At 39.8% G+C, this 22,015-nt stretch overlaps 2 protein-coding genes across 2 annotated transcripts in view; both read right to left on the bottom strand.

Moving 5' to 3' along the window:
- Nucleotides 1-1,373: 1,373 nt before the first annotated feature.
- The window catches only part of IPO11 (importin 11), a 104,632-nt gene continuing 83,990 nt past the window's right edge, over nucleotides 1,374-22,015 (bottom strand). Inside the window, 4 exon segments of the mRNA XM_086628948.1 lie at nucleotides 1,374-1,595; nucleotides 5,237-5,321; nucleotides 9,047-9,066; nucleotides 9,068-9,141. Coding sequence (XP_086485074.1) covers nucleotides 1,431-1,595; nucleotides 5,237-5,321; nucleotides 9,047-9,066; nucleotides 9,068-9,141 — 344 coding nt within the window. The 3' untranslated portion in view covers nucleotides 1,374-1,430.
- Nucleotides 18,940-20,854, bottom strand: LRRC70 (leucine rich repeat containing 70). Its single transcript, XM_009988498.2, is given in 2 exon segments — nucleotides 18,940-19,301; nucleotides 19,304-20,854. Coding segments are annotated over 2 exon segments (1,905 nt in total). The 5' UTR covers nucleotides 20,847-20,854.

The raw sequence follows: 22,015 nt of genomic DNA, 5'->3' as shown, positions 1-22,015 counted from the left end.
GCCCACGGTGAGGCGACGGCGGCCCCCTGCAGCTGTGACAGACTCGGTGGGGCAGAGACCCGCTCGCAGACCGTGGACAAGCCCATGCTGGAGCAGAGATGCTTGAGCTGGAGGAAGGTCATGGAGAATGGGACATACGACAAAATAGAGGCGCATCTAAAGTCCGTGGGACTATCCACGCCGGAGCGAATGGCGACTCCCTAAGGGATCCACTGCAGCAGGGAAAAAGGGTGTAAGGACTCCACCTCCTTTAAGAAAAGGAGTGGCGGTAACAACATGTGAGGACCTGACCTGGGACCCCTCATCCCCCGTCCCCCTTCGCCACTGGGGGAGGAGGTAGAGTGGAAGAGAGGAAAGGCAGGAAGCAGGGAGGTGTTTCTCTTTATCCTCTTAAGTAACTGTTAATAAACTGAATTGATTTGTCCCGAGCCAAGTCTGTTTTACCCAGGGCCTATGGTCGGTGGGTGATCCCTCTGTTCTTGTCTTGACCCTCAGTCCTTCTGTTACATTTTTCTCCTCTCCACCTCACTGAGGGAGAGGGGTGAGTGACTGAGCTGCCGCTGGGCTGAACCACAACATATGTCTTTGATGAAAAAAGGCAAAGAACTGAGAATTACTCAAGAAGAGTAATTTCAAGCAGTTTCAGGTACAGTCAAGAATTAACTGGAATTAATTACTCATCTACCTCCGGTGAGTTTCTCTGTGTTATGACAGCTAAAAGTAAGATAGAAGGAACTCAAGAAAGCAAGAAATTTTTCATAATAGAAATAAAGGAATAGGTGATAAGAATGAAAGCCCACATCTTTGGATGGAGATATTAATTGATATTACCTAACACCTCTTCAAATACAATTCAAGCGTTACAAGCTAAGTTTCTTTATCTCTGAGACAATTCAAATTGGAATTATCTTTTTCTCCTGAAGGAATACTTCTGTTCAGTCTTACTGTTTCCCTAACTCTTTTTGCTTGTATGGCTGAATGCACAGTCAAGACGTGGTAACAGGAAGGGAAGAAAGTTATAGGTATACAATACCAAAACAAGCAGCTCCTGATACTGAATTATACTGCTGGATTAATAGACGCTTCTCATTAATACACATTAGTAAGTTCCTTCAGAACTCTCGGTTCATGACATAGCTTTGTGAACCAAAACGGTACCAAAGAAATGGTACTATCTAGGACAGCACATACCACATTAGAAATCATGGAAGTGTTTACTTTGATGATAAAACCCTAAGTACATTGTTAAAAAAATAACATAAAGCATTACCAAAGTTAGTTTTAACAGCAACCACAGAAACTTATTTTTATTTTTTAACACAAGTTATTTCGGCTTTCAGTAGGCTCTTCCATACAAGATGGAGGGCTAGAGTTCTTTCATATATTTTTGAAAGGGAAATGGGGACATACAAAATCTTGTTTCTGCTTATTTAGAAGCCTTGTAAAAATTCCTGTAGCTGTGCAACTACTTCTGTATCCACGGTTTCCATAAGTGCCTGAAAACCTTGTTCTCCCAGTAATTCCTGCTGTGCCTTTAGCTTCTCATAGATGAACTGCTGCAATGACACAGTGTGTACAGGGTCCTTCAGTGCAAGCTGTGGAAAACACGTAAGAGAAAAATATATAATAATGCACTAAAACACACTTGTGACTTACTCGTCTCTTTTATAACCTCAGCCCAAGAAGAAATCTGCTTTTCTTTGTCCTTAATTGCGGAACATGAGGAAATACTGTAAGATCAAATTAATTATAAAAAACAAGTATCAGTTTTAAACTATCTGAAACAGTCTCAAATTACTGCTCCATTCTTCTCTAAGGTTTCACACTTTCACGAGATAAAACAGTTTCAAAGCTGCTTTGTTATTACTGCCAAATGAGTTTCTTGTAACTCCTAAAAACACATCAGATGTTACCATGGTAAGTGCTTTACAGGTGGCATGAACTATGGTCAGTTACATTTCATTAGTGAGGAAACAAAACACTGAAAAGGTTGAACTAGTTTAGAATATATGACAACAATAGCTGGAAATAAACTGTCCATGTGTGTAAAGAATAGACGGGCTTCTTCAGTAGTAGTACCTATACAACCTCATCAGTCCAGCTGGAATATGCAATTTTTTTGGGGCAGGGAGAAACAGAGTATTTGTCACTATTTTCCACACGTTGACTGCTTCTTAATAAAAGTGAAAAGCAGTAAATGAAGGGGCTACATTGACAGAGAACCTATTCTTAATTTCAGTATCAGAAATTATGTAACTAGTATCCGGTGTGGGCAGGCTAAAGGCATGGATAGTTAGGCAGCATTTGTCCCTCAGTCCACTAGGCTGGATGAAAACGGAAGGGAGGTGGGGGACACCTGGAGCTCAGTTGTCAAAATAAACAGGCAATTGCTGCAGACCTGTGATCTGTCCATCCTAGTATCATAACCAAACAACTCTACCATTTATGCTGGAAGCTCAGGAAACAAATATATGCTAGATCTCAAAGCCCACTGAATCAGGAGACTTCTGAGCTCATAGTACCCTGCTCTACTGCTATTTCCAAAGAAATGAGGCATATCAAACTTGCACAACTGGTCTTTTGGCATGATACAAAAAAAAGAATACTTGAATCTTCATATGGAGTGGAAGAAATTAACCTTGAGATTATTTACTTATTTATTAAACAATATACCTAAAACAGGGGGAAATAGATTGATACAGCCACATAAATATGAGAAAGAGTAAACCAGCGCCAAAACCATTGTAATTACCACAAAAGAGAAGTTAGTCTTAATTTCTTATGAACAACTCCAGTGCAAAAGCAGGCTGCTGTTTAGTCTCTTCCATCAGTGTTTGCAAGTTCTTCTTTCTTATTATAGTCACCTCACCTTTGATATTGTAATCTCTTAAACATAACATCCTTCAGTATTCCTAATATTGGCTTTTAGCACTTTGATTCTTCACCATGTTCTACTATCCAGCTATTCTACATTTCAAAGGTAAGATACGATCTTTTCATTACTTATTCCTAACACACACTCATTTGAAAAGTGGAGTAATTGCAATAATAGTTTACTATTCTGTAATAATTATTTGTAATTCTTCGTAAGTGCAACCTGGTCTCCAGAATATAAACAGACTTTTCTAACAAAATTTCTAAACCATGGATACTCTAATCAAGATTTGTCAAGGTAAGTGACATACTTTGTAACTGTGTTAGCACAATCTACAGGGTAAAAAAAACAAAAACTCTCTTGCCAAGCGAAGAATTTACCAGTTTCTCACAATTTGCATTTGTTAACCAACAATTGTAATTTGGGACATTTAACACATTTCTAAATAGTTAGCTGGACTAAGTTCATAGCTCTAAACAGTAAGTATTAAATTACTGTAGGAATTCTGCATCAAAAAACAGGTATTAAAATTATTGTAGACAAGTCTTCTCATCCTTGAGACCCTGACACAGCATCAGCTAGATGAATGACAGGTTACAAAGACATCTTGGAAAGTACTGCCAAAAAGCCATTGTTTAGCAGCCTTTTAACTCATAAACCAGTTAATCTACATATTTAGTTAACTGCATGACTTATGAGTGGTGTTTCTCAGGATCAGTACTGGGGCCAGTGCTGTTAAACATCTTTGTTGGCGACATTGACCAGTGGGATCAAGTGCACCCTCAGCAAGTTTCGAGATGACACCAAGTGTGTGTGGTGTTGTGGACACGCTGGAGGGAAGGGATGCCATCCGAGGGACCTTGACAGGCTGGAGAGGTGGGCCTGTGAGAACCTCATGAAGTTCAACAAGGCCAAGTGCAAGGACCTAGCTCCACTACACCAGGTTGCCCAAAGCCTCATCCAACCTGGCCTTGAACACCTCCAGGGATGGGGCATCTACAACTTCTCTGGGCAACCTGTTCCACTGCCTCACCACCCTCAGAGTGAAAATTTCTTCTTTATATCCAATCTAAATCTCCCCTCTTTCAGTTTAAATCCATTGCCCCTCGTCCTATCATACATGCCCTTGTAAAAAGTTCCTCTCCAGTTTTCCTGTAGGCCCCCTTTAAGTACTGGAATTTTGATCCCTATTGATAGATATGTACGTATCTATCCATATATGTCAAGAGATTATCCAAAACCACTACGAATAAATATTACCATTCTGCAACAAACACCTAGAATTTAATTTAAGCCTGCAAGCTGGAAGAAAATCCAACCAAATGTAACAGAGTCTACAGATGCTTTAAGAGTAACTGAATTACAGAACTCTCCAATATGTTTTTAAGGACATCAGAAAATAATATTTCTGTGTTCCGTTTAAATCTGAATTGCAAGACCCTAGAAATTTCTCTTAAGGCATTATTAATAGCAAAAGAATATGGAAGATTTTTTGTGTAATTTTTTCTTTTTAAAAAAAATCTTCCTAACAAACCAAAAAGCATCCAGTGCCCTAAAAAAACCCACCCGCCAATTAGACTATCAAAAGCCATCCAAACTCTTTTCTGCTCCTACAAGAAGAAATGAAGTACTAAACGACTGTCTACAAGTAGTCTTTTAGATACATGTAGGCCAGTTAAAGGCAAATGCATGACAGGGCTACACAAATGTACTCAATCACACAATTCCACGTTTTGCAGTTATTCAATGACAAGAAGTTCATACTCTATTTGTTCCAAAGCATTTGTACACTGCAGTTTTCTGTGAAGAACCACTTTCCCTGAACTCTTACAAAAATAAGTTAAATTATGAACATTCACAGATTAAGTTGGACAAAAATAGCACATTTGCATGGTAGCTAATCCAGATATCTTCATCTAAATCAATGTTCCTTACTAAGAGTTCTTTACACTAGGAAAAGGTTCTATGCAAGCATACGGGTCAATAGCTGTTCAAGTAAAACACGTAATGTAATAAGATCGTTTTAAATGTGGGAAATTTGGCCTGCCATGACATTTCAGTAAGCTTTAGCTCCCTGTGTTTTTCAGTAAATTCTTTTTATAGTGTCCTAGTATTATACTGTCCAGATTTTCTGAACAGATGATGTTTATTCTGGCAAACATTTTCCAAGATTCAAAAGGAAGGCAGAAGCATAAGTGTTGTAGCTGCAAAGTTTGTCATCAAAGCATTTTCCTTTTTTGATTCAAGTGATGAATTTTCCAGGAACAATAGATGAACCAAATTCAAAGGCAAATAATTTAGTCTAACACAAGTGATTCACATAATCAGGTCTATAATTTCAAACCAGATCTAAAACTTAACCATTTTTTTCCTTTTGTCTTGTTCTGTGGGAGGTTCCTCATCTTCGGTAATTTTGGGCTCTTCAAAATGAGACATCAACATGCAGCTAAGGAATGGGAATAAGAATAGTTTTAACATACACTATCATTAAAAATTACTTTAAAGCACTTTTAATAACACAGGTCAGATATGAGGGAGTTTGATGAAAGTCAGGCAATCTCTGCTAGCAGGTCATTTTTCTCTGAGAACAGTGAACCTAAAGAAAGCCTGAATGCATGCTCTGTGTCAGCTAATCTCATGTAACAATCTCAGTTATCCTCCACATTTTAGCCCAAGTTCTGGCTTAAAAAATTGCATTTTTTGCATATAGAAAACAGACTGGGGTTTAAAAAATAAAAATTAATACAGAAAAACCTACTGTTCCAAACTAGAATGCCTCATCTTTCCAAGGAAGTAGTATACAAGCACACTATATCCCATCAACGTGAAATCAAAGTGGCACAGATGCAAACTAGCAAGATTTCTCCTTGCATATAGGTTTTCCTGTGAGATCTTTAACAAGAGGACCTGAAAACTAATATGGTCACTGCCTATGGTTCTAGACACTAAAATTCGTAAGACAACTGAACAGTAATGTTTTAAATGGACAGAAGTGGTTTCACTTCTGTAAGTCATTTATGTCAACAGTCCTTTTCTAGGCAGGTAAAGTAAAGCTTTTAAACTCCTCATTTTTTGTTTGCTCCACCCTTACTGGTAGGTACCAATACGCACAAGTAACAGCCATATTTTAACTATTACTTTTGCAGTAAATATAAATAAGAAAAATATGAAAAGGAAAAAAAACCCAACAGTTTTAAATGCAGAGGTTTTTATGTCTCTTGAAGAGTCTGAATGGACTTTATAAAGACATTGGTGAAAGCTATCCTACTGGAAACATGCTTTTCTTTCTCTTTACATTCTCTATGTTGAAAGTGCACACAAATATTCCACCACTTTACCAAATTTTTCCTAGAAAGTGTGCTTTAAATATCAAAAGGATTTAAAAAAATCACTCAAGTGACAACAACTTGTCCACTGTGTATTAGGTATGTTTTATGGCAGGAAAGACACAATCTTCATATTACGAAGTACCAAGACAGAAGCACATTAATTGCTCATTTTAAGAACTGTACTACTGTACATTTTTAATTGCTGCATTCCACTAGCAGGTGAACTCTTCTTGCAGTTAAGCTGAATAATTTACTTTAAATTTATTAAAAATAAAAAAAAAGTTGTGATTTTATGTGAAAATGTTCAGACTTACTCTGTTGTATATATGCAGTTTTCTATTAACATGTGTTTAGAGATGTATGAAACACTGGCTAAGCAGCATGGCAGAAAGGTCAAATGCTACACAGAAGCCGTTTCCAACGAAGGGATTAGTTTATTTCAAAATAATACAAAATCTCATGTTTCCTCTCTTCATAAACGGCATTTCTTGCAACTTAGTTTATTAAAGAAAAAGGGACAAAAACACGTCAATTGCCAAAACATACAAGATGGAATTAATTTTTCCAGACCTTGATAAATTCTAGGTACCACAAAGAATATTGAAAAAACCTGGAGAAAAGGGAATAAAAAAAAGGTAGATGATTATAAAATTGGGAAAATGTGAATATTGGTGAGACAAGACTAGAGCAATGGAACGCTCCCCTTTCCGAAAAATCTGAGGTCTGTAAAAATTTCTTGTAATTATCACTGTGAGGCAAACATAAATGCCTAAGAAACCTGGCTGAGTGTAAACCCTTAGTACTGTAAGCCAGGGTACTGTGTAATCATTTTCACAACCTGATCAAAATTCCATCTAAAAAACTGGTAAGACCTTATCACTGCATTTGTATTTGGAAAGGCTCTTCCAAAATGGAACAGGTTGCTCAGAGGAGTTGTGGATGCCCCATCCCTGGAAGTGTTCAAGGCCAGGTTGGATGAGGCTTTGGGCAACCTGGTGTAGTGGAGGTTTCCCTGCCCATGGCAGGGGGGTTGGAACTAGATGATCTTTGAGGTCCCTTCCAACCCTAACCATTCTATGATTCTATAAAATCTCAATCCTTTAACTACAACAGTTTTTCAATTTCCAGTTAAAATGCATTCATGGTCAGCTTATACTTAAGCCAACACCGCCATTTAACTCGTACAGTTTTTTCCTGTGCATGTTTACCCACTCTTCACGCTTGAGTGGCTGCAGTTCTGTATTTCTTCAGCCTTGATTTTCGTGCACTGAAGATGCATTGTTGTTTTACTCTCTGCACAACAGTACTTATGTATTATGATGGTGAAGTACACAATTATTTTTCTGAACCAGTTCAGGCTTAAATCATTCTTGCCACTTGGAGGTTCCGAATAGTGCACATGATTACAGATGAGCGCTCTCACTTTATTTACTTCAGATGATTTCAAAATGTGTAACAACAAATGTCACAATCTTTCAACAGCCCATTCAATATAATAGAGATATGCCCTTGGTCAGTGTTCTCATATTTTACACAGCAAAAATCCATGTCCAGAGTTTGGAAAAGTACAGTGACAAGTTCTACAGCCCTTCAAGCTTAAAAATATGAAATGATCTAGGGCAAAGTTTTATTTATTCCTCTATGAGAACTCTATCAACAACCACTGGCAAAGCAACATGTCAGAAATAGAAGGGAACTCTGTAGCGTTGTCTCCCACTGTGAACAGAAAAAAAGTACTTTTGCAAGCAATTCTTGGGCACAGTTCAGCTCAGCATGAATGTGGACCATTCTCAGTGCACACTTGTGAGCATACCACCTGTTTTAAGTGGAGGAAAAACTTATAGATCACATGCAGGCAGTTCTGTGCCAGCTGCCTTCAGTGCCAGCAAACTCACCTTAAGCAATTAATTATTAGTTCAGATAGTCTGTTCCATCACCAGGTAATTACCTGAAAGTTAGAAAATGTTGCTTCTTAGCATCTGGTAATACTGTTATTAGGAATATACTGTCTGTAGGGACATCTTGCAGACACCTGTTCTTACTGTCTTACAACTCGCCATCATTCAAAACTATGTAAGCATTAGAGAGAAAAAACAACACTAAGATCTCTGTCCTAAAAAAAAATCCTTATTATTCAGTGTGTTTTTTTTTTTTTTTAATTTTCCAGCTTTGATGAAATACCACCAGTAACCTGGGAGTCAGCAGATGATGAATGAGTGCGGGGTGGCAGTGCACTCTTGAGCACCCCGGACACTCCTTTCCCTGTCATAAAACAAACTCTTGCTCCTGGCTCTGGAAACTGTCCTTTTTAGGTATGCCCAGTAGCAACGGGTGTGTTAAATGGAACAACTGAAGGGGGAAACTGTCCTGATGGGATAGGTTTTCAAGTTCTCCAGGCTGTGAAGTATTGTACACTATGTCCACGTCCACGAGGCTAAGGCATTTAGGGAGAGATCTTGCTTAAACTTTAGATGTCACACTCGAAGCTCTAAGCCACCACTCTATCAACAAACAAGCTTGCTGGATTGTAATTTTAGATACAATCGTAAAGTAAGCAAAAAACCAAATCTAAGCGTATGAACATTTTAAGATGTCATTTAGTAGATACTTATGTGAACAATATAAAATTTTATCTACTGTCATTTTAAGCTCTGTCCCTCCATTACAAATATTTTTTCTCAAGACCAAAAATTTCCTATCTTACTAAAACATTCGCTCTTGGTGAAACAGAACTCTTACGAGCATGTCTTAACTGCCTACAAATTTTTCCAATCAAAACACTACACATAAATCAGTAACTACTACTGTTAACCCACAAAAATGCATTAGATTTTCCACTTACTCTTGGTATGTTCCTGTTTCAAGAATCTTCAGTCATAACAGCATGCAGCCCTTCCACTGAAATGTTGATGATACCACAAATTTATCTTGATAACACTGGGAAAAGAACAAAATTTATCTTGGATAACATTGGAAAAGAACAGGAAAGTGACTTACTAAAGGAACTAAACAGGAAATTTGCTCAATAACTGTAGAGCACATTTGCTAGCAGTACTTTCATACCGTCAAGCAGCTAATTCAGTATTTTTTTAGTTACACAAAGGCTTCAAAAATATGCAAGAACATTATTCTTAAATAGAATAAAACCTCATGTGCCACTGTTGAAAACCTAGTAATAACTGTGAAAGGAATAAAAGAGAAAATATATATTAGCACAGGACTCAATAACTGAGTGGAGAAAGCACGCTCCTGCTAGCAGGGAGGTCAGAGTACTGGCTTCGTATTCCTACCACATTTCCGTATTTTCTCCTGTCACTATTCAACACAAAAATCTACACACAACACCTTGAGCAAAGAAAGGGCAGCTTGTACAGACGGTACACTCCCCTAGTGTTTTCTCTGTCCAGCCTTACGAGTATTTCTTCACCCTCGTAGGCAGCTGAATGACTCCCCTTAGAGGGTGAAAAACGATATGTACCCGGTCCTGCATGAACGCCACTTCTCTGACTACAGAGAGAAAGATGAGATAGGATTTCTCTGCTTAAACTCAGACACCTCCTGCCATTTGAAAACACTAGGCTATTTAAGACAACTGCAAAGGAAGGGCTGGTGGGTATCACTCAGGACATTGAGAGGAACATCTTTCCCAGCATGAGCTGAAAGCCAGACTGGATATCCCCACAATGGCCCAAACGACACCAAAACCTTATGTTTAGACACGGGCCCATACCTTGTGAACTGATGTGCCTGTAGGGAAGGGCCCAGAAATATGCTCCATCAGGATGGATAAGTACTTGTCACCAGCTCCTAGTTAACAGAAAGCAGCTGTGACTTCTGTTTCTGCTGAATTTCTTGCTACTGTGGGCCAGAGATGCGCTAGAGTGGGATTTTGGTGCACACACTCCTACTCTGGGAACTACAAAAGTGTGAAGACATGCTGCAAGTGAAAAGATGTTCATCTCGGGAAAGACTGCAAAAGTTCCAGCTACAAGCAGCAAAGAAACAGAAATAGCCTAAGTGGTGATGGTAACTACAACCCTCTTCCTGGGACTGCCATTAACCAGAGTGCTTTATTACTCCCTATTTGAATTTCAGGCTTAATTTTCCCCAAAAGGCAGAAAAACACTATTCCATGTTTGTTTAAAAGATACTGAATACTGGTGTTCATGTGCTGCAGTTTAATTCTTTATCATTTAATGCAGACAAATCTATTTCTTAATATTCTTTCATTTCCTTTTCTTATTTAGGATGAAAGCTGAAAAACTGGATAAACAGTAGCTACTTGTACATGAGTTACTGAATTTGAAAAACTCGTCAGACACATATACAAAGTTTTACATGTATAGTAAACAGACTTTATATAAAAATGGATGCTTTGGAAAAAAATGCCTATCAAGTTAGAATACTGAGCATACAAAAGATTTCGTTTTAAATTTGTTTTGATAAGATTGTGATTCAACTCACGCTCATTTTGTTTCCAAAGGATTATTTTTGTTCCTTTTTTAACTCAGATACTGTCGAGTGCCAGGATCTGAACATTATATATTTTGTATAATAAAACTTGAAATGCCTAAATTCCACAAAATGAAAACTGGACACAATTTTCATTCGTCCTGGCTTATTCTTATTATCATTGTCAAGTATGTTATTTTAAAAGAGAACTTTCCTCCATTGCCAAAAAGCTTCCCCATCTCATCCAGAACAGCAAAGCATTACGTGTTGTGAGAATGATCTCTGTGGGGTTCTGCAGACAGCAAACAGCCTCCCAACCACAAAGCACTGCTGAGAAAAGCGAGCACGGCCTACTCAGCAGCCTGCAGAACAAGTCCTTGGAGACGGAGCAGGTTTCTTTACTCCAGCCAAAGACTCCTACCTAGCACACCTCCCGTTAAAGCCCTTCTGCCTCATACTTTTTTTTGAAACACATCTCTAGGAAAATTGTCGTTATGAGGTCAAGACCTTCCCAACACGAGAAAGGAATGGCTGTCCTCAGATTCATAGTCAACAGAGTACAAGGGGCATTCAGCTGAGAACAAGCAAGAACACTTTGCACCCTAGAGAAGTAAACTCTGCCCTCTAAGTTATGTAGTATGTATGCGGTTATTTCACAGAATCACGGAATCACAGAATGTTAGGGATTGGAAAGGACCTCAAAGGATCATCTAGTTCCATTCACCTGTCGGAGCAGGACCACCTAGATCAGATCACACAAGAACGCGTCCAGGTTGCTATCCATTATCTGGTAGTTATGTTTCTTCCTTCCAAGCTGCACAAAAAACCCCTAACTGCCACAGAAATTTATAATGGTGTCATGGGTTAGGCCGCTCCGGCAACCAAACCCTACACAGTTGCTCACTCAACCCTACCCCCAGCCCCAGGGATGAAGGAGAGAATTAAAGGAGAAACGTGAAACCCGTGGGTTGAGATAAGAACAATTTAATACAGAGAAGTACTACACAGTGTAGATGCTCACCACCCCCTCTTATCCGAAGCTTGTCTCGTCCTGAAGCTGCAATCCCGGATGAACGCAGGCCCCGAATAGAGAGAGAGGAGAGTACTCCGAGAGTGGGAGTACTGGGGGGGGGTGGGGAAGCGGAAATGCAATAGAACAAAAGCGCAGAAGCGCAAAGGAGCAAAAGCGGCAAGAGAGCCAAAGCGCAAAAAGCCCTTCTTCCCGTCTGACCCTCATCTTTATACTGCGCATGACGCTGCATGATATGGAATACTAATCGGCCAGTTTGGCCCTCAATCTTAGTTCCACCACAAATCACAAAGGGAATCGTGGCCCTCTTGTCCCGGCTATGCTCCCCCCTTATCCCGCTGGGCTTCTGCACTCCAGACAGAACACGGCACACTGAAAATCTTTGGAGTCTCACGTTTAAGCACAAACATCAGCTTGCTATCAACGTTCTTCTCAGAGCGACTTCTGAGTAAAACCAAAACACGAAGCTCTTCCAGCTGCTAAAAGAGAGCTAACTCTGTCCCAGCTAAAACCAGGACAACTGGAGAGAAGAGAAAGTGTTTGATGCAACGAAGGCATAGCCTTTTCAGCAGCTGCAGGGCTGATTATGGAGGTCAATCTATTCAGGGGTTACTTTAATTAACTAATGTAAATAAATCCACAGGCATAGTCCTCATTAACTTTATGGGTTTTTTTTCCAAGCTTGCGGATGGATAGGAGGAGCATATGTGGAGGCCCATTTCAGTAACTTGTGTTTCCAGGATCTGTCATACTTCCAGAAGTTAGGATAGGGGTTGAAGATCCAAAATACTGTTCTTGATACTTAGCTCCAAAGCACATAGAGAAATCATTAATTTCTTTACCTGGAGAGGATATTTTTACTTTTTTGATGTAAGGGAGAATGACATTTTACTTCTTTCTTCAGTGAAAGACAGAAAATTCATGGTAATTTTTCTTTTTTTTTTTTTTGTAGAAAGCAAAGCTAAAGATATAGAATATCTTTCAAAATGGGGTAACTGTTGCCTGCAGCTTTCAGTAAAGATAAAACTTCTTTTCTCCCCCTTTTTTTTCCCCTTTAATGGGACATGAAGTTTCTTCCTACCAAAGACTCACTGAAATGTTTACCAATATGTAATGATTAAACAATGCAACTATTTTAGAATACAAAGAGATACGCTGGTGAAAAATAAAGACAGCACAGGCTCATTGTGCTTTGGAAAAAAGAAGCCTCCATCACAGTTCAATGGCAACATAAAACGCAACAGGCCTTGTTTTCATAGAAAAGAAAAAGCATGCAAATCCACATAGTATCATTTTAAGAAACTAAAATTAGCCTGCTTGTTTCAATGAATACATTAGAAAGTCATACAAGTATATCGAAAAGACAGGACACTGTGTTTAAATGAACTTTCAAAAGAGAAAAGTTAATACTCTCCATACTAAAATCTTAACTCTGGAGAAAGCATCATTTGCAGTTCCCCCCTGGAATTGCATGCAATCCAGATCAGCAATGGAACAAACAACCAGCATCAAGCTGTAACTGGTTTTATAACTACCCAGTTTCCCCAAATTGATGGGACAAAACCTCACTTGGTATGCAGCAAAATTATCAAAAGGCAGGACCAGAATTAGAGGATTATAATTTCTATAAACTTGTTAGATCTAAAACACTCCAGAACCCATTTTCAAAATGCAATTAACTATATTAACGTTATTTATAAAATACAGAAGGATCTTTCATGCTGCTGAAAATAACATTCACCTTGCCTATAATGAAAACGAAATATAGCAAACATTTAGGACAGCTTGTACATGAATGATGTTAAACTTTTGATTTTAAGTTTGCATAATTTGTCAGATAAAAGAATGAAAACTTTGCAAAGGAAAAAAAGACCGAATCTGTTCTGAAAAAAAAATTCTTTTTTTTTTTCTGATTTTATGCCTTCTAATACACTCAGATAGCTATTTAACATTTTAGAATCAGAATAGTTAGGGTTGGAAGGGACCTCAGAGATTATCTAGTTCCAAGCCCCCTGCCATGGCGGGACACCCTCCACCCATTTTTATTATCCTGAGGTTTTATGCAAAAATTCAGACTTGGATTTTAATTACATAGATAGCCACTCTAAATAAAGCTGTATCATCAACTTAGTAAAACATAAATCATAATTTTAGAGATACTTATTTAATTACTTATTTAATTCGGGGGGGGGGGGGGGGGGGGGGGGGGGGGGGGGGGGGGGGGGGGGGGGGGGGGTGGGGGGGGGGGGGGGGGGGTGGGGGGGGGGGGGAGTGGACACCTTTTCAGAAATACACCTTTCAGAGATTAAGAGGAGAGGAGAAAATGTTTTCTGCTTTTCTACACTTACAGATTGAAGTAGTAACATCAAAAAGGGAAAGCTTAATCTTTACTCGTGTTCTTATCTTATTAGCCAGGAAAGAGGTGGAGTGGGACAAAAGAAGATTACTTTGTACCTACTTTGAAAAATGTAAATGACCATTCCCACACATGTCCTGCCTTAGGAGTGGCACCCTGCTAATGGAGATCCTGAAACAGTAATGTAGCAGCTAACATTTCCAGGGGAGTCGTTGAATCATAGATGGTTTGGGTTGGAAAGGACCTTAAAAATCATCTAGTTCCAACGCCCCTGCCATGGGCAGGGACACCTTCCACTAGATCATGTTGTTCAAGCCTCATCCAACCCTGACTTAAACTTCCAGGGATCCACAGCTTCTCTGGACAACATGTTCCAGTGCCTCACCACCCTCACAGGAAGAATTTTCTTCTTATCTCTAATCTAAATCTGCCCTCTTCAGTTAAAGCCTTGCCCCTTGTCCTATCACTACATGCCCTTGTAAAAAGTCCCTCTCCAGCTTTCTGTAGGCCCCCTTAAGTACTGGGGGCTACTAGAAGGTCTCCCTGGTGCCTTCTCTAGATTGAACAGCCCCAACTCTCTCAGCCTGTCTTCATACAAGACATGCTCCAGCCCTTGGATCATCTTCATGGCACTCTGGACCAACAGCTTCATGTCCTTATGTTGGAGGCCCCAGAGTTTGAACATAGTATTCCCAGGTGGGGTCTCATGAGAGCTGAGCAGAGGGGCAGATCACCTCCCTTGACCTGCTGGCCACATTTTGGATGCAGCCCAGATACGGTTTGGCTTTCTGGCTGCCAGTGCACATTGCTGGCTCACGTTGAGCTTCTCATCCACCAGCACCCTCAGTCCTCCTTTTCCTCAGGGCTGCTCTCAATCCATTCTCTGCCCACTCATACTTGTCCTTGGATTGCCCTGACCCATGTGCAGGACCTTGCACTTGGCCTTGTTGAACTTCATGAGGTTTCGCACGGGCCCACTTCTCCAGCCTGTCAGGCTTCAAATCTAGTTTAAAGCCCTGTCAACGAGCCCTGCTACTGTTGCGCAAGGACCCTAGTCCTCCTTTGAGAAAGGTGAAATCCATCTGTGCCGGCAAGCCTGGTGCTCTGTAGGCCATCCCATTATCGAAAAATCCAAAATTGTGGTGGGGGCCACGATTAAGCCTGGCACACATATTTCTTCCAATGTCGCTGCCTGCAACTGGAAGGGGAGAGAAAAGGTAACCTGTTCTCCAGATTCCCTTACTAACCGTCCCAAGGCCCTGAAGTCTCTTTTGACCACTCTTGGACTTTGTGTTGTGCCTTCATCACCACCCATACAGACAGCAGTAACGGGTAATAGTCTGAAGGCCGTACCAGGCTTGGAAGTTTCCTCAGCGATGTCCTTCACCCGGGGCAGGAGACAGCAGACTTCCCTAAGAGGGGGTCTGTCCAGCATATCAGACCCTCTGTTCCCCTCGGAAGGGAGTCACCTACAAACTGTAACCTGTCTTTTCTTCCTTGTGGAAGTGGTCATGATACAGGGGATAGGCCTTTCTGACCCTGCCAACATCTCTGGTATAGATGGACCGTCATCCACTCATCTATTGACTGGCATTCCACATCCAGAGCCTCATACCTGTTGAACAGAAGCACCTGGGAAGGGGAGGTGGGCAAGAGCAGGGGGTTCACCTGCTGTCCTAAGTGTGGACTTGCCTCCATTCACTCGTCTCCTTTAAGCTACTGCCAGAATCCCCTTTATCTTTTATTTTTTTCTGGTGGCTGTTCCTGTCTCAGGTTGGGCAGAGCACGACACCACCAGTCAGGTCTTTCTCAGACCCCCTGATGCTTCTTAACCTTTCTACTTCCTCTCACAGCTCAGTCACAATGCGAGCAGATCTTTCACCTGGTCACCTCACACAGCTGTTCTCATCACTGCTGTCCCTTACCAGTGAATGGCTCTGGCACTCCCTGCAGCCTGAGCTTGGACAGCTGCGTGTTTTTGCAGGAGCTCTGTCTGGGTTGCCACATCCATTCTGCCGATGCAGAGTACATAACTTTCTGCCAGGTGGATGCCATAGCTAAGTAACTTTTGAGACGTGATGGCTGCCAACTACACTTCCTCTTGAGCTGGCAGGGTGACTGCACCCATCCTGCACGCTCTGCCGCGCAAAGTGCGGCACCATGCCTTGGCTGATGCACCATGCCCTGTTTGCCTGCTTTGTTGGCAGCGCTCCTGGTCGCTGGCGCTCCCCAGGCTGCTTTTTGTAGGTGTGTGGTTGCCACGATTGCTCTGGCAATGCCCAGCCTTGTCACATCTCCCATGAGACCTGCTGACTCCTGGTGAGTCCTATGGCTGACCATAAACAAGACTTTTCTGCATGAGGTGGTCTCACCTAATGAATTGTCTAATGATTTTAATAGACATAGTAAGTACACATGTACGAAAGGATCTGTTTCCCATGTGAACATTTATAAAAAAGCTACTAATTGCAAAAGAAAGGCACTTCCCCTACTGCATAAAGAATCTCTCAATTCCTTGTTAAGTCTAATCCAACTTGTTGGCAAGATGGATATTAGAGGATGACTCCACTCCAAAGGATGGCTTCCAAATGCCCCAACTCTTTGCTTGCACAGTGCTGACTGCATTGATTTCCTCTCCTGCTCTATCACTACGGATGGTGAGACTCCTACTTGGCACACAACTCCTACAGCAGGTTGTCAGTGGAAAGGACGCACCTTCAGGGGGAACCTCTTGTGCTCTTCTGTAGAGAGCAGCTGTGGAAACTGGAGACTAACACAAGAGCTGTCCCCCGTCAGATTTCTTCGAGAACTATGGTTTGTTCAGTCTCAACCTTTGCCTACTCCCAAACTCGTCTCTAATAGGCACGGTAGCATTTTTAGCAATGCAAACTTAGTTCACTATCTCCACTGAATTTTATGTCCATTATTTCTGAAGACATCCATACAAAATTGAAATTTTGAAATATAGCATATAAACTACAGAACCTATTACTACTGTGCAGTCCACTGATGTGTCGCTGTTATTAAATGACAAAAATTTAACGCTTATCAAAAAGAACTACGTAAGAGAGGCAGAAAGTATCAAAATGGGTTAAAGAGGAAGGGACCATAATGGATTAGCCACCTAAAAAAACAATTAAGCATGAATTAGAATCAACCCATCACATTTAACATGGTATAAAGTAGAAAATTATAAATAGCTTCTACTAAAGCAGTTCAAGGTTTTGCCCAAGTAGCTGAATTGTGTTCCATAAAACGAAGTATTTTATCTATGACACAGTGAATTCCAGTGAAATATAGTATTATGATATAGTAAACTGATATTTCATTACATTCAATAAAGACACGTAACAAGCAACAACAGAGGCACAGTTGCACATTCACACCCTCACAGTGCAGTCAAGGTCTACATATGTACTGGTAGGAGATAATATGTGTCATTCCTGGAAATGAACTGGAGATGGAAAAACAGCACAATAGGAAGCAGCTCAACATGGCCACAAGCGAGTTACATCAGCAAAAAGCAGGCAGGCTAGAACAAGAACCTTGAGGGCAGTTCTGGTTCATCTAGAGGATGTCCCAGTCTCCTGGAACGCAAGATACTTCTACACAATTTAAAATCGACCCCATGGAGGACAGACCACCAAAACACTGATCTCCATTCTTCCTTGCAAAGTGATCTAACTGTAAACTGTGCTGCTTATAAACCAGTGGTTGAAAACTCTAGGGCATGGTGTGTAGATGACAAACAGTACCTACAAATCACCTAACTAATTTTACAAGATTGGACTACTTGGAACATATTTTTATGACTTTTTCCTGAATAAAGGTTGCATTACTGGAATAACAACAAGAAAAAAGAAATCACAGAAATTCAAGTTAAAATAAAGCTACAACACACTAGACATAACCTGACAATGATGTAAACAGAACACAAATATTCAAACAGAAATGAAAAGTGAAAAGAAATGCAAACTATATAGTAAAATATCCACCACAAGTATATAATATCTTCAGCAATTAATCTAGAACTATGTAGTTAAAGTGGAGTATACTTCTTCAGTTTATACGTCTTATCTAGCCAAAAATTCATTCAAACTATTACTATATGACAAAATATCTTTATTGACCGTAATTAACCAGCTCTATTACCTCAGACATAATAAACTTGGTCAAGTTTTCGATCCAATAGAAATTTAGTTTCCCTACTAACTCCAGTTTCAGGTATCATCATAAAATGATACAGATACACACTAACAAAAAATTTCCTTTAATACATTTGTTATACAGACTGAATACACAACTTTGTATATTAAAACATGTCATAGGTATGAATAAGTTTTTATCCTTGTAGTAAATTTTTCTTTTCCTCGATAGTCTGAACACGCTGGATATAACTAGGTTCACTTTTTTCTCACTGAGATGATTAATAGAGGCGGAGTAGAAACTGAATTACAATAAATAAATGAAGCATTGCTCTTTTTCTTATTCCCCCAGATTTCCTGGCTTCATGATCCTACTGAAAACTGATATTCTGCTTGCTTCAAGCTTCAATTTAACTACGGAATTGCTATAGAAACTTACACCATTAAGTATAGCAAAATAAAAACAAATATATGTGTACTTTATACTGCATGTATACTTGAGTTGTAGGTGAAAGATTCCTATAACAGAGACTGAGGTTAATATACCTATCAATGTCAGATCTAAATGACATCTAATAAAAATCAATAAACTTCAAAACATGCAGGAAGCAAACGATGCAGCAGAACCCAAATGATACCATTTTCCACAATTCTATCAACCAGCTGATTTTAATCAGTGAAAGTATTTTTAGAAAATGGAGTTCTTGATTTCTTGACATTTCAGATCACAGTAAAGTTAACATCAAATCAAACTACAACGATGAATGTTCAAACAATATGACCTGTGCCTGACTTTCAGATGCTGTTCGCTTGAGCAGCCTAATTTGGTCCAGTTCTGAATGCCCCACTGAATTCCGAGTTACAGACTGCACTGGGTCAGTTATGTTATATCTGCCAGGCTGATAAAACCCATAATATTCTATTCTCTTTTCCCCTGAGTTTTCCAGCACCTTTAGTTTCTGCCTAAACTGAATAATTTTACAAGTTAAGAACAGGATCACACCACAAGCCAGAATGAAAAAGGCTAGTAAAACATCAAAAGCCTGATTCAGCTTTTCAACCTGTTGTGTACAAAGTAAGGACGTTTTTAATGATACAGGAGTAGCACTTGTTGGAATAAATCTTCTTTCTCTACCATTCTGTTAACAGGTATATCTCTGCTGGTATTTGCAGTGGTAGTGTTGATAACAGTGTAGTTTGCCCGTGATGGACTTTCAGCAGCATTTTCCTCATAAGGCAACAGGTTAGCAGAAGTAGCTGTAGCTCCTTCCCAAAAAGCAACATACTTGGTTTCTTCATCAACAAACTGGTCCAGCTGTTCAAATGTGTTGTGCCTGTGTCCCTTATGCCACGCCATCAGCAGCGTGGTAGCGCTGTGATGGACACCTGCGGACCCTAGGCTCCAGGTTGTTTCCGGGCTGGCAGTAGGGCTACTGCAGTTTGCAAACTGAGCCCACTTAATGTAGTGCAAAGGTCTACCACGCATACTCAGTGGATGCTGGCAATGAATTTTTACAGAAATAGGAGACGATGCTAGCCAATTAAGTAATCCAAGCATTTTGCAGCTGCAGTTCCAAGGATTATAATTTACCTGTAGATGAGTTAAAGATACTAAGGGCTTGAGCACTTCAGGTTGCAACTCTGTAATATTATTGAACGCTAAACTGAGTATTTTAAGTGACCGTCCCATTTTTTCAAAGGTATCATCACCAATACTTGTTATTTTGTTTCTGTCTAGCTGCAGATACATTAAATTGTTCAATGAAGCAAAAGTGCTGGAATTTATATATTCTAAATCATTATAACTTAAGATTAACTGGCTAAGGTTGTTTAATCCAAAAAATCCATTTATGGCAATACATTTTAGCTTTACGCTTTTTAAAGACAGATATCTAAGCTTGTTAAGTCCTTTAAATGCAAAAGGCTGTATTGATCCAATGGGGTTGTGAGATAAAGAAAGTCTTTCAAGATTTCTGAGCTTTCCAATAGCATTTGATGGCACAAGTGTTAGGTTGTTACCTTCAAGGAACAAATACGCAAGGTTTTCAAGATGATGAAATGCTGAATTTGATATCCGTGAAATCTTATTATTGGCTAGGTTAAGTGTTTGGAGATTTATCATTCCCAAGAAAGTCCCACTTCCAAGGACACTGAGACGATTTCTTTGAAGTGTTAAATATCTAACAGAAAGGAGATCACTAAATAATCCCCTGGGAACAAAAGCTATTTGGTTATTCTGAAGGTATAAACAACGAAGTTTGGAAAGGCCTTCAAAGATTCCTGGATCCAGGCGTTTAATATTATTGTTATTTAGATGCAAGTAGCACAGTTTGGAGAGTTCCACAAAAGCTTTTGGGTGTACATATGAAATGCTGGAGTTATCCATGTAGAGTGCAACAAGCTTCTGAAGGCCTCTTAGTTCATTTGGAGCGACATGCGATATGTTATTCCCACTGAGGTACACAAGCATTTTTGCTTTCGGAAAGTTCCATGGGATGCTTGAAAGCCCTAAATTACGACAACTAACTTGTTTCCCTGTGCAGAGCTGGCAAGCAGCTGGACAGCCAAGAGCCTCCTTCTGGAGTAGCAACAAAATAAAACAGTTAAGGATATACCGGAATGCTCCCGGAGAGGCTGGAGAACTTTGTGGACCACACATATCCCTGTCTTTGGCCTTCTCAATCATCTCTGACTTTGCTAGTAGAGATAAAAAGAAGTTTATAAATAAATATTATTAATCTGAAAGTTTACAGATTGTATGTTTACAGTTTTTAAAATATAAGCATTGCTTTCAAGATTGGTATTTTATGTATTCTCCTTTGATGCCAAATCAGCAGTTTAAAAATAAAACTTAGTAAAAACAAGTTTGAACTACACTAAAAAATTTTTAGAGTAAATGAACAATGAAACAAATGTACTGCCAACCTAGCCAGAGAATATTTAATTGGTTGCAGCATAAAAGCAAGTAAGCTGCCAAAATAACAGCTTCTAATAAATTCAAAATACTGCTTATTAACTATTTTTTACAGTTAAAAGTAACGAGGAAATGTTTCAATAGCATTGAAGCAGAAATGTCAACTGGAGACAAGTCTCCTTTCACTGGCAGCTCACTTATAATTTGACTTTTAGTTTTATAAATCTGAGTTACATTCGAAATAAATAAAAACAATTCCTTACCCCAAATCTGAAGTTCATTATTTCTGTTATTTTGCCATTTTGCAGTTCACTGGACAAAGTCAGAAGCTGACTGACTATACTCATCTGTGAAGTCTTTGTAAAGGTAGTCTTGCCGCATACTAGAGCTCTCACACTTTGCCCCAGGATTGCAACTGTTCGCTCAGGAAACTAAGAAAGAGGTGGCTAAAGTCAGGTTGCCATGGATACAGGAAACCCTGGGACAGGAAGCCATTTTATCTGTGCTTCAGAAGTATTGTTGGAAAGGAAATTTCAGTGATTCGTTTCTAGAAAACCAAGAACTATCTTAGTTTGTAACTGTTGCGGTTTTGCTGCTTTTAACCGGCAGAGCTCCAAAGAGATTTATCTAAGTGAGGTACAACTTTCAGAATAAAGCATACCTACTTGTCACGGTACTATTGCATTATCTGCAAATCCTTTATCTTCCACTTGGAACCTAAAACGTTCTATTGTATCAACAGCAACACTTACACTGTTCTATCTCTGTCTGCTGAGCCAAACTGCTGCCATCACCCCACCCCTGCACACACTCCAATGGCCCAGAAGAGAGGGAGAAGGCGGAGGTCGGGGGGTGGAGCCCCGGTGCCTCCTGCAAGGCACATCCTGATGGCACGCCCAGGAATCCCGGGAAAT

The sequence above is a fragment of the Tauraco erythrolophus genome, chromosome Z (genome assembly GCF_009769465.1).
Source record: "Tauraco erythrolophus isolate bTauEry1 chromosome Z, bTauEry1.pri, whole genome shotgun sequence".
In the NCBI taxonomy this organism is placed as follows: Eukaryota; Metazoa; Chordata; class Aves; order Musophagiformes; family Musophagidae; genus Tauraco; species Tauraco erythrolophus.
Note: the sequence above shows the minus strand (reverse complement) of the source record. Positions and strands in the feature narration are given on the sequence as shown.